This window comes from Macaca mulatta, chromosome 8 (genome assembly GCF_049350105.2).
Source record: "Macaca mulatta isolate MMU2019108-1 chromosome 8, T2T-MMU8v2.0, whole genome shotgun sequence".
Classification (NCBI taxonomy): Eukaryota; Metazoa; Chordata; class Mammalia; order Primates; family Cercopithecidae; genus Macaca; species Macaca mulatta.
In genome coordinates, this window is record NC_133413.1 from 110,487,339 (window position 1) to 110,503,208 (window position 15,870).

The 15,870-nt window shown below is 38.8% G+C and overlaps 1 protein-coding gene across 1 annotated transcript; it reads right to left on the minus strand.

Annotated features, from left to right (window-relative positions):
* Positions 1-1,142: 1,142 nt before the first annotated feature.
* On the minus strand, positions 1,143-12,570 carry FBXO43 (F-box protein 43). Its single transcript, XM_015145783.3, is given in 6 exon segments — positions 1,143-1,641; positions 1,748-1,951; positions 4,844-4,946; positions 7,974-9,453; positions 12,329-12,376; positions 12,379-12,570. Coding segments are annotated over 6 exon segments (2,124 nt in total). The 5' UTR covers positions 12,419-12,570; the 3' UTR covers positions 1,143-1,392.
* Positions 12,571-15,870: the final 3,300 nt, after the last annotated feature.

A 15,870-nucleotide genomic window follows, 5' to 3' on the forward strand; every position in this document is an offset into this window, starting at 1 on the left:
TAGCAAGTTAAGTAACCAGTTAAAATTTCAGGCAGATTTCCCCCACATATGCCTATATCTAACTCATACTTCAAACTGCTTTGTTAAAAAAACACGTAAGAGCTACATTTAAGTCTATGCATAGATTGTGAACACAGATATGTATATATATCAGTTACCCATACACAAACAAAAAAATTATGAAACTATCTTCAAATTTTCCCCTGGTATTAGTAATTTGTTCAACAGTAGAACTTATCTGTTTCTTAGCCCAGCGCGGTAGCTCATGCCTGTACTCCCAGCACTTTGGGAGGCCGATGCGGGTGGATCACTTGTGGTCAGGAGTTCAAGACCAGTCTGGTCAACATGGTGAAATCCCATCTCCACTAAAAACACAAAAATTAGATGGGCATGATGGTGCGCGCCTATAATCCCAGCTACTCTGGAGGCTGAGGCAGGAGAATCACTTGAATCTGGGAGGTGGAGTGTGCAGTGAGCCGAGATCCCATGAGATCATGCCACTGCACTCCAGCCTGAGAAGACAGAGCTAGACCATGCCTCAAAACAAAACAAAACAAAAACTTATCTCTTTCTTGCTGTTCTATAAACAGAACATGCAAACTCAAATCATTTTTGGAAATGATTTATAAATCATTTAAGTACTTTTTAAAGTACTTTATAAATAACTTAGTAAACCTTCTTACTTAAATCTGTCTTTTTCCAACCAGCCCAAATTTGTCAGAATATCCAGATTAGATTAAATAAATGAAAACTGTGCCTATAGTTCTAGAATTTTTTAAAGTTCTTATTTGAAATGTGTTACTTATAAGGGTATATTAACTAAGACTCCCATTATGAATAACTACATACTTCTAATAAGTTACTCTTTATGTCTTCCTAGTTATTAATATTCAGTAAATTTTACTTAACCAGAGACTGAAATTATAGAATAAATTCGATAGAACTTCTGAAAATATTTTATTTATATTTCATTTCAGTCAAGTACTCATTTTCCAAATCTATAAGGCCATCTGTCTCGAGTTCAAAATCTTTAATACTATTTGAAAAACTATTTTTTAAAAAATTATTGAAGAACATTTCAACACAGAGTGATGAAATGCACAAATTTAAAATGTTATATAAAACAATAAAATACACACATATAACAACAATGAAAATTCTTTATTTAAAACACCAAGTTATTAAAATGGGTAAAATGACATAGTAAAATAAAGTTTTTTCAAAACGAAGTTTAAAGAAAACATACAATGCCATGGATTATAATATATACAAAATAGGAAATAAATCATCACCTGTCATTAATGGGAAGATTTGCATGTATTCAAAATATTCATAATTTTAAGTCAGATAAATAGAACACTGCATGGGGGAGTGCTTCTATATTTAGTCTCTTCAGAGGCGTTTTAAATTCCGCTTACTCTGGGCACTTCCTGGGAGAGCATCTTTTCTATTTCTTGGCTTTGCTGCTCCTCTACTACATTCTTCAGACCCATGATAAGCACACAAACATAACACACAAAAGTCAAAACCACAGGCTGTGCGGCTACACAGTCCCCTTTTCTTATATGGCTGGTATTTAGCAGGGGACTGGCACCTTGGGCAAGGTTTTAATGCTTCATCAATAAAAAGTGTTTTGGCAACCTGCAGTGAAAGCACACACACTAAATCTTCTGGTTTCATATAGAGGAGCACTTTATTTCAAACTCTGTAAATATTTCTAATAACTTATTATATAATAAATACTCACCTTAACATATTCTTCCTGTTTACTACTTAAGTGAGTAACAGAAGAGCTTGCTAGAGGTGTCAAAACTTCTCCCCAGGGAGATAATGTTGACCCTTGCTCTCTCTGAGAACCAGGTATCCTAGCCTGTGCCTGCACAGATCTTAAAGCTGAGCGATTTAAAAGCTGGAGCCGAGTGGCAGCATCCTCAACATTTAATACAGCCCCCTGTGGTAAAGGACAAGAGGCATCAATATTGCAATACCAAAACAGTTCCAGGATAGCTTTCTGTTGCACACGGATTTACAAGCTTTGAAGAGTTTTTTTTTTTTTTTTGCCATCAGAATTCTCTCCCTAGGCCATTCCTTTTTAGAAAAAAAAAAAAAAAAAAAGGACCTTTTCTCACCTAATATATAAAAGTTAAATAAATATAAAAAGAAAAAATTTTAAATTAAATTCTACATCTAAGTTTGTATGTCTGGTTACTTTTCCATTTTTTAAAGTTTGGTTCAGCAAACCTTTCCTGTAAAGGACCAGATAATATATAGTCTAGACTTTGTGGGCCATGTAGTTCCAGCTACTCAACTCTGCGGTTGTAGAAAAAGCAGCTGTAGGCAAGAAGTAAACAAAAGAGTGGAGAAAACCATCAAATAACTTTCTTGTATAATTTTTTTTGTTTTGGTTAATAATACATTGGAATAGTTCAAGTAGGAAGCAACCAGTCTATGTTGGAATAGGACAGCAAAGGGCCCCAGGAAGGATGTCTCTGAGGAAAAGAAGGAACAGGTAGAATACCTGATTTGTTTGGACTTACACAGAGGAGACTTTCAGTTCTGGTGGATAATGGGAGATGAATCAGGGATCTGTATAGAGAAACACTAAGCAAAAATAAATAAATAAAAGAGAGAGACAGAAAACTAGGCAATTATTAACTCTGGAGGGAAAAAGTTATACAAGAACGAAAGTGTAATCATAGTGTACGACATACTAAAGCTGTGAAAAAAGTTATAATAATCTCAATACAATCTTTATAATATCAGCACCTAATTCTGATTCATTCCCAAATGGTGGTGTAACTATAGTCATAAGATAGGAAAAGAAAGAAAGGAATTCAGAGAGAGAGAGGGGTTATGTTGGTAGTGGTAGTAGTAGTGAGAGGTTAGAGAACCTAATCCTTCTATAGAAAATAGTAAAGAAATGACAAGGAAATAAAATCATTTAGAAGTATGGAGCTAAATACTAGAAGAAAGTGTTGAAAATGATTGTCTTAATGGAACAAGAATCAAGAGTATGAAGGCATAATGGTATATTTTGTTACGATAGTCCAATTTGACTTTTTAAACCATGTATTACTTTGAAAAAGATTTTAAAAAGCAAGTCAAAATAAGAAAAAAAGCATAAGAAAGGAGGAAAACTATAGTTCTTTAAGAAACTGAGTTTTTTAAAAAGTGATTGCAGAGTATGGGGATAGAATTTTTTTTTTCTTTTTTTTTTTTTTTTTTTTTTGAGACAAAGTTTAACTCTGCCACCCAGGCTGGAGTGCAGTGGCATGATCTCAGCTCACTGCAACCTCCACCTCCCAGGTTCAAGCGATCCTCCTGCCTCAGCCTCCCAAGTAGCTGGGATTACAAGCCTGCACCACCACACCCAGCTAATTTTTGTATTTTTAGTAGAGACAGGGGTTCCACCATGTTGGTCAGGCTGGTCTCGAACTCCTGATGTCAAGTGATCCACCAACCTCGGCTTCCCAAAGTGCTGAGATTATAGGCATGAGCCACTGTACCTGGCCAAATATGAGAATATTTCTCTCTCTTTTTTTTTTTTTTTTGAGAATTGAATATTTCATTATCTGGAGTTACATGGAGGGTTGCCAGCACAACCATATGCTTCTTCCTTAGAGGAATTAAGGAGTATATGGAGCCAAATGTTTAAATATTAATAAGTGCATGCTTAAACAACTGTTTTTTAAGTCTGTCCTTAGTATACAGGGCAGCATTCAAAAAAGAGATGTTAAGAAGGCAATTAATATCTTCCCTATTATAAACTCCCAGAGCCAGTAGCTACAGAAGTAGCCAGGAGCTCTGAAAGGGTGAAAAGGTAAAGCTTTTCTTCAAAATAAAAAAGAAAGTCAAAGTTTTAGTTAATAGCAGTCCCTAATAGTTCACTGTAATGAAAAACCTGCCAATCTATATGTAGATGTTCATATTTGTTTATGCCATGCTTCATTCCAATTATTATATTTAGTCAAATTAGAAATTTACTTATAGTATGTTATTAAATATTTTTCACTAGAACAGGAATGAATTATTGAACTCTCAGAATTTTTTTTGGCCTAAAGTTAAATCTATAATCAAACATGGGTGCTAGAGTCATCAGATACCTATTACACAAAACAGCATGACTGACAGGAATCCATCAGCTTCTGTAGGACTTTTCTTGTAATTTTAAAGCCAGAATTCAAATCCTCAAGGGATTGCAAGTTTATGATGCTTCACAGGTACTAATTTGCTTTGCTCACTTACCTCCAGGCTTGTACATAGGTTATTTTCTCTGCTAAAACCCTCTTCTCTGTGTTCACCTGGCTAACTGCTAACTCATCATTCAGGTATCAGTAGAGACGTACTTCTCCTGATTCCCAAGTATCAGTCAAAAACTCCTTTAAATAACTCTGGGCTTCCTTTAACATACCTGGATTGTAGTCACCTATTTGGGTGTGTGCTCCAAGAGAGCAGGAACCATATCAGAAATGTTCACCATTGTAATCTGAGTACTGGTACAGTCACTAGCATGTAATGTCCACTCGAAAGACTGGATTAAAAATGCTATAAGCATATCTCATTATGATTAGGATCCAGCATATAATTGGTATTCAAATGTTGCTAAGAGCACATACACGTAAGCAGCAACAAAGCCCAAAAAGATGTTCTTGATGCTATGTTGTTTATTCCATTTACAGACTGGGTGAAAATTGAGTTTGGGAAAGCTAAAGAATTTATGAGTAAATGTTTGTTAAATGGAAAAGATTAAAAGATAGCAGGAAAACCAAATTAGGTTGTCTAGCAACAGGAGATTATTATGTATTTATACAAATCCATTTTAGAGAAGTATTATATACATTACCTCGGAATCTGTTTTCAGTTGTGTGATATAAAATTTTCTCCTCCGATTTGCATTTTTATCTTGAACAACAATTTCACGCCAATTTCTGCTTACTTTCCAAACACTATAACAAAAAGATCCATCCTTATATTGCATACATTCTATAGGATTAACATTTTGTTGTGTATGCTAACTAATGAGAAAAATTTGTCTTCAAGATTTCGGGCAGTAAATCTAAACCTAAAAATTTAGATTAAAAATATGACTTAGTCAACACTGTTATTTCATACTGATTCATCATATAAAAGAATTCCTATTAAAATGTAAAATATATGCCAGCATTATATAGATAGATTACTCTTTTATAAATGGTCATATAAAGCCAGTATGAATCCACTGGGAGACTGATTAAGAGGATTTAACTTCAAATGTAACATTAAAAATTTGGAACAAGAGATACAGGAAATGATTGTCATCTATAACACAAGAGGTTTCATCAATTTCTCCTATTCCTGTGTTTATCTCTGTCATTTTGATTACATAAACACAAGCACAATTAATCCGTCATTGGCATTACTAAGTGCCAACTATAAATACTATTATGGGTCGTACCAGAGTTCCTACTTCATTAACCAAAGTTTATGAGAATGAAGCAGCTAAAAACACAATTTTTGTCCAGTGATTGCTGATTTATCAATAACTTTGATAATATTATTATTAAAAAGTAACACTTTGACTGTTAATCTGGTCTTTTTTTTTTGTTATTCTAACAAATCAAAAGGAGTAAGGTCAGAAAAGATTGAAATAAAAAAGTCACTTCTTACAGAGGGTCCCAGTTGTCAAAACTACTATTCTTCCAGCTACCATGGCCACTTCAATTGCCATTGACTCTCTCTAAGCTGATATATGTGCCCTATATCAGAGGGAAGGAAAGGAACAGACATAAAGTCACCAAATAATGGGGAAGAAACGAACTACATAATTGGGTATTTGCCACAGATACTGCAACTGATCATCAACTCACAAGTTACCAGGAAGAACAGTACTGCCAACATAGTTACATACTTTGTAGTACCAATACTGTACTTTTGGAGAGATGGGAAGGAGAGACAATTGTTGAAATATGACTGAAAATCAACTGCTCACATAAGCAAGCACCCAAAAGTGTCACCCAATTTTAATTTTAATTGATGCAAATACTCCAGCATATAAAAATAGCATTCCTGGCCGGTCACAGTTGCTCACACCTGTGACCCCAGCACTTTGGGAGGCCAAGGCAGGAGGATTGCTAGAGCCCAGGAGTTTGAGACTAGCCTGGGCAATGTGGTAAGACCCCATCCATACCAAAAATATTTTTTAAATCCTGTATCTCAGCCATCTCCTTAATTTTTTAAAAAGTTTATCATTTGAACATTTTTAAAAGGCATACAACATGGGTGCACTAATCTGTTTATTATCCTACTTAAGATATACCAAATACATTCTTGATCAAATCTATTTCAGAAAGCCTTAAACCTTAATAAAAGTTTATGGAAAAATACTAGATTAGAAATCAGAGAGCTCATTATAGACCTAGATCTATTTCTATCTCCTTGAGTGGCTGTCAGAAGCTTACTTCTCTGGGGCTTATTTCCTCCTCTGCGAAACATGTGATTGAACTAGATACCTTAGAAGACTTCCAGCTAAGAAATCCTACAGTTCTCTACAATAAACATACAATTAATGTGTGGAGGAAAGATAAAGAAGGGCTTTGATAGAGGTAGTGGCCATAAAAACAACAAGGACAGAACAAGCAGTGGCTCACACCTGTAATCCCAGCACTTTGGGAGGCCGAGGTGGGAGGATCACTTGAGCTCAGGAGTTCCAGACCAGCCTGGGTAACACAGTGAGACCCCATCTCTACAAAAACTAAAAACAAAACAAAACAAAAAAACCAAGGACCCTATAAAAAACTCTTGACATATACCTGTCAAGAAAGAGGTTCGCTAACTTCCTGCATGTTCCTCCATAACCATCACTTTGCAGAAATTCTGTTCCACATGACTTCTCTCCTTCATTGCCATGGCATTCCCATGGGTCTTGTCTTCTGATTGTCCTGTAACTCCCCCAAATTGGCATGAACAGAGGCTCATTTTAGTCTTTGTAACCCTAGTTCCCACCCTCAATATTCTGAAATGTCTTTCTCTTTATTATGCAGCAGCATTCAATCTACTGCAACATCTGTGAAAACAAATTCTTCAGTTTCTAATTTCTTGAAATTCCCCAAAGTAATTAACTTTCACTGCTGTGTTAACAATAAAAATGAAATAATCCATATTACCCTGATCTCTGGAAAGATCAAAACCTAAAATGAAAGCTAGCCACTGTTTTTAAATTCTAGAACTTAAATAATTAAGTGGTATTCTTTGTACACTGCCATTTCTCAGTCACCATAGTGCATTACAATATTTCTGACAAAGTGTCATAACTTTAATACTACTTGCAATCTGACAATATGATCTGAACTATTAAATCATTAAACAACTTACATGGAATAGAGCTTGCCATCTTGAAAATTTAAAATTCAACATTTAGCAACTCTCTTTCCAAGTGACAGTGATAAGAACTTTATTCAGAAAAAAAGACAATATTATTGCTACTTAAGCAGGCTTTTAAACAGAAGGATTGGCCGGGCGCGGTGGCTTATGCCTGTAATCCCAGCACTTTGGGAGTCCAAGGCAGGTGGATCACAAGGTCAGGAGATCGAGATCATCCTGGCTAACATGGTGAAATCCCATCCCTCCTAAAAATACAAAAAATTAGCCGGGCATGGTGGCGGGCACCTGTAGTCCCAGCTGCTCGGGAGGCTGAGGCAGGAGAATGGCGTGAACCCGGGAGGCGGAGCTTGCAGTGAGCCGAGATCACACCACTGCACTCGAGCCTGGGCGACAGAGCAAGACTCCATCTCAAAAAAACAAAAAACAAAAAACAAAAAAACAGAAGGATCTGTACTAGTTAGCTTTGCTGGGAAGTTCACTTAAACTACCTTTGATATAAGATAACAAAAGATAGAGATAATAAACAAAATAAAGGACAACCACTCAAGTCACAGAAAAACTTTCCAACTTAAAAAAAGGTAAGTTTTATTTCATAAATAACTCTTACTTCTTACCTGCATAGGCTCTCTGCAGTCAAGGAATCTAAAACCATAGCAAGAATATGCTTTAAATTTCTGTATTTTAATTCTGTTAAGATGTCCAGTTTTTCTATACCCATTTTCTTGCCAATCAGTCCTGCAAGTATACACTGTAGCACAGCTATTTTCTCCCCATTCCCTTGCTCTAAGAATTCATGTCCACTATTTTCCTGTAATCTTTTTCTTTTGCTTTTCATGAACAGCTCATGCACCAATTGCAAGGCTGGGGTCTTTGATAAATTCTTTAAGCTAAAGGTCAAATCCCCACTCTCATCACTGCTCAGCTGACCCCCTGAGATGGCAGAAGCAGCTGCTGCTCTTTTTTCAGAGTCAGGGTGGACAATCTGCTTTTCCTCTTCTGTCTCTGACTGCGAACTTTGCTCCCGAAGGGTGGACAGTCTTCTCGACCTTCCAAGATGTCTTGTCTTTCTTATGGTGTCCCCCACTTTGGGAGTCCCCTTATGTTTCTGAAGTAGTTCTTGAAAAGAACCCTCCTGGTCAGAGAGGGAATCTTCTGATTTCTCCAAGCTAAGTGAGTTAAAACCACTGTCTTCAGGCGTTGAAATATTGCCTCTCACTTCAGGTGAAGGAGAAAGTATTTGACTTGCATTAAATCTAATGTTTGCCACAAGATTACTTATCGGAGTCACAAATATGTCCTCATCTGTTCCACAAGTTGTTCCACTAACAGAGGAGCCCAGGAGCTCTGGACATGCATTCTCATCATTAATGGATAAACTGCTATCACTAAAGTCATGCGTGATAGAGTCTTTAAAATCATTGCCCTGAATTGGAGATATACATTCAACTTCAAATAGGCTACAATCATCTTTGGAATCATCAATTGTGGAAGTCTTTTGCTGAGAAAAATTAAGCCTCAATTTTTGACTGCATGAAGTCACTTCTTCTGTTTTTAAAGTGCTAGTAACTAAAGGGCTAAAATTATTTGCCCTGGAAAAACCTGAAGCACTGCTTGGAATATTTTTTTCTAAGTTGAGAACTTGGCTTATACTACTTTCTAGAGCACTATTTTGTGATTCAAAGTCCCCCTTTAGAAGAGAGAAAGATACATGCAACCTTCTGCGAGGTAAACATTTTTTCCCACTAATTTTAGGTGTTTCACAAAGTTCTGAGGTTTTATCATTTTCCTTCCTAGGCAAGATAAATTTCTTTTTTTGAGTGGGAGACTCTAAAGAATGTGTTAAGCCCAGGCCTGAAGTTTCAGGGTGCTCATGGAGTAATGTTGGGCCTTTTACTTTCTTTCCAAGATATTCTTTATCTGTATTATCAAAGCTACAAGATTTTAACTCATTGTAGCCACTATCTTGAAATGAAGATGTGGAACAAAAATCTCTGAAGGTGGAGTACTTGGAGTTGACAATTGGAGGAGAGTCCACCCCATTTCCTGCTTCAGTGCCAGCTTGACCTGAGTGTTTTTGAGACATCTTCAAAATCTCTGTTTCTGCAAAGTGACAACAAAGTTATTCTGCCTTTGAAATGAGAATCCAGGCAGCTTACACCAAAATACATTATTTGTTATGAGTACAGATAATAATGGAAAATTGTAAGACAATTTTTGAAAAGTTACTTTAAAAAAAAATTATACTCCATAAAAAACTGTTGTATATCCTACTTAAAATGAGTTGTTGACATCAAAAAGCCAAAATGTTCAGTTTATAAATATTCAAAGATCACTTGATTAACTATAGGCTAAGCACCATGTACACATATTTTATTGAACTACCCTAAAGAGAAAAAACCTAGAAGCATTATTTTGATATTATTACCTTATGATTTTCACAGAACTAAACAATTTTCATTTTAATATTCCAGCTTATTTGTGCCAGCCTATATTAGTCTAGTCAGAAAACACTATATGCTACTTTTTAAACATCTTTGGGAAATGTGTCAAATAATGAGTGCTGCCACTACATCCACCTGCAATCAGGCTGAACAACTCGAGTAATGTTCAAACATGTAACACAGACCTGTTGTAGAAATCTAGTCCCCATAACCATTCACAAGGTGTGAATTCCCAGACTTAAGCCTTTACAAAGACTCTGGCTCATCAATAAACTACTAATACATTCTTCTTGAGCTAACCATAATGCACCACTGCACCACAGACAGGGCCATTTCAAACTTGGCATGTTGTACTTATTCATATCTCACTTTCTAAATATTTTGTGATGCAAGGTCCAGTTTCAGCCTTGAATTCACAGTTAACAGGCAACTATTTATGGGAAAACCAGCATTTAAAATATTCTTGAAGTTGCAAATAAAGAATGCAACTCAATTACTTAAAGAACAGTTACTCAGTAGTTACATGAGCAAGGAATGACACTAAGAAATATTTTACTCTTTAACCTTTTCAACAGTATCATCATATTCCTTCTTTTTAGAAACCTGAAATAAATCTTAAAGAAAGCTAACAAATTTGTTTTGATAAAAATAGTGTTAAGAAAAAAAATTTATTATAGTTTTCGATATTTTTCCAGATGATTCAAAGGACACGAAGAAGACTGTCATTCCTTCAAAGTTTTCTCCAGGACAAATGCACAATTTTTCTCCATTAAAAGATCCTGGGAAGATCTATTTAGTTGGCTGTAATGTGACAGTAATTTATTTATGCTTAAATTTAATCAAATATATGAGTGAATGATCTTTGTTACAAAAGCAAATTGCTACTCTAAACACAAATTATTTCTTTATGGTTTGATGATCATTAAAAGATTATTTTTACTAAACAAAGTCTAAGTATTTTTTAACCTTTTAAGTCTATACTCATTTTTGATAAATGTCATATATGTCCCCTTCTGATCTACATCCTCTCAGATCACTGCTAACTTCTGCATATGGTCACAAGCCAAGATTTATCAAACTGCTTTTTATAATTTTGTTCTATTTTTAAACAATTTTGTTTTACAAATAATAAACTAGAATGCATATTCAAATTACACCTCCACCCATGAACTGTTTTCTCCCTCTCTGAAAGTAATTCTGCTAAATAACACTTTTCACTCAATTTGGATCACAGTCCTTTTGTTTTTATTTTTATATTTTTTATTTATTTATTTATTTATTGAGATGGGAGTCTCTTGTTGCCCAGGCTGGAGTACAATGGCGCGATTTCGCCTCACTGCAGCCTCTGCCTCCCGGGTTCAACCAATTCTCCTGCCTCAGCCTCCCCACTGGCTGGGATTACAGGTGCCCACCACCACGCCCGGCTAATTTGTGTATTTTTAGTAGAGACGGGCTTTCGCCATGTTGGCCAGGTTGGTCTCGCACTCTTGACGTCAGGTGATCCACCCACCTTGGCCTCCCAAAGTACTGGGATTACAGGCTTGAGCCACCGCACCCGGCCGGTCACGGTCCTTTTAGAAGGTTATGGCAATTGTACTGCTACTTCACCACTAGGTGTCTCACAATGCTAGAATTTGGGAAACTCAAGAGGCAAACTGTTAAAAACAAAGTGGGGAATGCAGATATCATCTCTTCCCCTAAAATGTTATCCAAAAATCTAATCTGGCCGGTCGCTCACGCCTGTAATCCCAGAACTTCAGGAGGCCGCGGCGGGAGAAATGCTTGAGTCCAGGAGTTTGAGACCAGCCTGGGTAACATAGTGAGACTCCATCTCTTCAAACAAACAAAAACACAATTTGTTTCTGTTCGTCTACACACTTAAAGTTGCCTCCAAAGTCCTTTCTCTGCTATCATTTTCATCTTTCTACTACCCCAAGACGTTGGTCTCAAACGTGGTTCTTCCCAACTGAATTTTAAAATTATTCATGTAAAATCATGGACTGTGTGTTGTATTTTACGGACTCAACAGTTCACGGATAAATTCAATCAAGCCTCTTCCATATTCATTTCAAAAAACTAGGCTTCTGATAAAAGGCTGAGAAAATTTATCCCTAAAGAGTTCTTCAAGAAAAAAAGAAAGAAAAAAGCAGCGGCCGGACGCGGTGGCTCACGCCTGTAATTCCAGCACTCTAGGAGCCGGAGGCAGGCGGATCACGAGGTCAGGAGATCCAGACCATCCTGGCTAACACGGTGAAACCCCGTCTCTACTAAAAATACAAAAAACTAGCCGGGCGCGGTGGCGGGCGCCTGTAGTCCCAGCTACTCGGAAGGCTGAGGCAGGAGAATGGCGTGAACCCGGGAGGCGGAGCTTGCAGTGAGCTGAGATCCGGCCACTGCGCTCCAGCCTGGGCAACAGACAGAATCCGTCTTAAAAATAAATAAATAAAAAAAAATAAAAGCACCTATCAAATCAGAGAATAAAATACTTACATTAAACCCAAATGTCCTTCATTTGTTAAAGTGGAAACTCTTATCATCAGTAAATCTTGAGCTCTTAGATGACAAAGTTACGTAGCTTCCAAACAAGAAATTCTCTCATCTTTGACTTTAAAATTCATGCCAAAATAATGCCACTCAAACAGGAAAACTTTCGTTTGCACAATTAATTGAAAGGTGCGGCAGCACCATGACTGCTCAAAGTCGAAGGGTACACAGTGTGCACGCCGCAGGGATTATTCCTAACATTTGAGAAGGTCTAAATCATTTTGAATTTCCCTCAGCCCTCCAGAAAATAGTTATCGTAATATCCTTGTTTTCTCCAGCTGCACTTAGACATGAGTAAACTCCCCAAATTCGGGTTCCTGAAAAGGCAGAGTGTGCTGCAGCCTGGCACTGACTCCACCGAGGAGCTATGGCGGGCGGGTGGGTAACGGTCTCAGCAGGGCGTCAAAGATCCGCTAGGCCCAGAAAGCCAAGGGCGGCAGCGGATGGGCTGGCGTCACCAGGAGCGGAGGAGTGAGGACTGCCGCGCGCTTCCGTAGGCCTACCACCTGGAAGACACAGAGGGGCGCGGGGCCGGGGCCGCCGGGAGACCCGCTAACGGGCACTCGCCTGCGGTCCCCCCGCCGCCCGCCTGGAGGCCGCGGGGTCCGGCGAAGCGCCGAAGCGGACAGGTGGGAGGGGAGCCGGAGAGCCGCCGCTGGATGCGCCGGGGAGGAGCCCCGGCCTCGCCCCCTGGGATGCGGACTATGGCAACCCCCACGCCAGCTTCGCTTGGGGCCGCCGCCTTTCACTCCTCGGGTTTGAACGGCCCGCCCGGAGTAACCGCTACACGCAGCCCCGCCCCGCGTCGCCCCGCCCCTTCCTCCGGCTCCGCAGCGCCCCCGCCCGGCCGCCCGCAGGCCTCGGTCCTCGCCTGAGCGGAAGGCGCGCCCCCTTTCTTGCTCACCCCTGCACCCGCCCTAAGGCGAGTCAGAAAGGCTCTGCCTCTCCCCATTCCCACATTGGGAAGCATTACCGTATTTAGGAAGGCTAACGTGGCCTACAGTGGGATGCCATTAGAAATCATGTATGAGAATGTTCGCCTGGAAATGTTTCTCCAAACTGTCAAATGTAAAAAGCAAGTTACAAACTGACCCCTTTTAGGTTAAAAATATGGATATACACGGGATGAGGTCTGAAAGGTATGAATAACTTGGATACGGTACCTTTGTACAGGATTATGCTTGCTTTTTAGTTGTGTCTTTTTATCTGTGTTTTCTTCTCGTGTTTCAACAATGAATATATACAGATTTTGTGATAAAAAAGCTAAGCCGGGCCTGGTGGCTCACGTCTGTAATCCCAGCACTTTGAGAGGCACACATGAGAGGATCACTTGAACCAAGGAATTCGAGACCAGCCTGGGAAACATAGTGAGACCCCCGTCTCAAAAAAAAAAAAAGATTTAAAAAAAATCTATTAATAAAAACCAGACTGAAATGTATTCGTTATTTACAAACATCCCTTTTTGGGCATCATGAACTCCCAAGTACCCTCGATGCCAAATAAATTTTTTAAACCCTAATTTTTTCATTCAATAAATATTTACTGGGCATCTATTATATGCCAGGGACACTCCTGCTGCTCTTGGCTGCTTCTTCCTAGTCTCCTTTTTCTGGCTTCTTTTCTTGGCCTACTCCCTAAATGAGAGGTCCTACCTCAGCATTTTTATTAGTTTATCATCCCATGCTTATGTAATTCTTATTCAGAACTTCAACCATCACTTTTAAGCCAGTAACAGGCACTGCCACCACTCTTCTCTGACTGGACATTTCTCCATCTGGATGTTCCTTAGTCATCCAAAATCAAACTAATATTATTATTATTATGAGACAGGGTCTTGCTCTGTCACCCAGGCTGGAGTGCAGTGGCGCGATCTTGGCTCACTGCAACCTCCACCTCCCAGGTTCAAACGATTCTCCTGCCTCAGCCTCCCGAGCAGCTGGGATTACAGGCACCCACCACCAAGCCTAGCTAATTTTTGTATTTTTAGTAGAGACCGAGTTTTGCCAGGTTGGCCAGTCTGGTCTCGAACTCCTGACCTCAGTTGGTCCACCGCCTCAGCCTCCAAAAGTGCTGAGATTACAGGCATGAGCCACTGTGCCCGTCCACTAACGGTTAATTTCCAACTATGTGCCAATTACTGGGCTAGGTACTGGGAATACAAAGCTGACACAGCCACAGTTACTGCTGTTGAGGAGCTCATTGGTATAGAGCAAGTGCTGCAACAGAGGAACAGTAGCAGCACAAAGAAGAACCAGTTAACCCTACTGGAGAACAGAGTGCATGAGATAGATTTTGATTTTCAAGTGGCAATTTAAAAGGCAGACAACAGGAAATTCCTAACTTAAAATGTGCAAGGGCAGGAAAATTTCAAACTCAAAACAAAATGTGCAAGAGCAATTAGGCACATGGAGAAACTGCAAATAATTTGTTATATGCAGAAACTAAGAGTTGTTGGAGGAAAGGATTAGAGAAAATTCCTGAGAAGTGAAGAAGCTAAGTCTTGGAAAGTTCTGGATGCACGTTAAGAGTTTGAAGAGCATTTTTAGAAAGTCCACTCCGGTGGCAGAATGGAGGACAGAATGAAGAGAGGCAAGGGTGGCTGCCAGGAGACCAGTAGGAAGCTACTGCATTTCTCCAGAAGGCAGTAGGGGTGGAGCAGAACCAAGATGTGACATATTCAGTTGGCAGAATCAACTGCATGGGGCAAGGAGTGAGGGAATGAAGAGTATAGGCTTGAGAGAAAATAAGATGCATTTAGTGTGAGGTTAAGTTTGAGGTACTTGTAGGACTGTAAAGAATTAATGAATTACACATTCTTCAAGACAGCACCTCTCTGAAGCCTACCCTCACACTCACTGGTAGAGTGAATAGTACCCTCTCTAGCTCTTCAAACAAATCTCTACTACAGCCATTTTACCCTTTCCTGCCCCACATTTGCAATTCTGCAGAATTCTACTGAATTTTCTCTGTGTAGTTTATTATCTTCTAAAATCCCATATTATCTACTCATTTTTGTTTAATGTCTGCTCCCCATCTCCACCCCAATGTAAACAGGGCAGGGAATTTTGCCTATGGTTAAATAAAATCCACATAACTCCAAAACCATTTAAACTTTGCCCTTTTCTTTTTTCTCCAGTTAATTAATTTTTCTTGGATATTTTATTATGACTGAGGATTAAAAGACCATATCATATCTCCTTTATATTGTTCAAGGAAGAATCACTGTCACCTCTCCCCACCTTTAAAAACAGACAAAAGGGCACCTAGTTACATGTAGTTTGCCTGAGCTTTACTTACATACTCCGGATTTAAGCCACTGAGCTGTAATTTCATATTCTTTGCTCACCACAGTTTTTGCCTTTTTGCTTCCTTTTTTTTTTTTTTTTTTTTTTGACAGAGTCTCGCGTTGTCACCCAAACTGTAGTGCAGTGGGACAATCTCAGCTCACTGCAACCTCCGCCTCCCAGGTTCAAGCGATTCTTGCAACTCAGCCTTCCGAGTAGCTGAGATTACACGTGCATGCCAC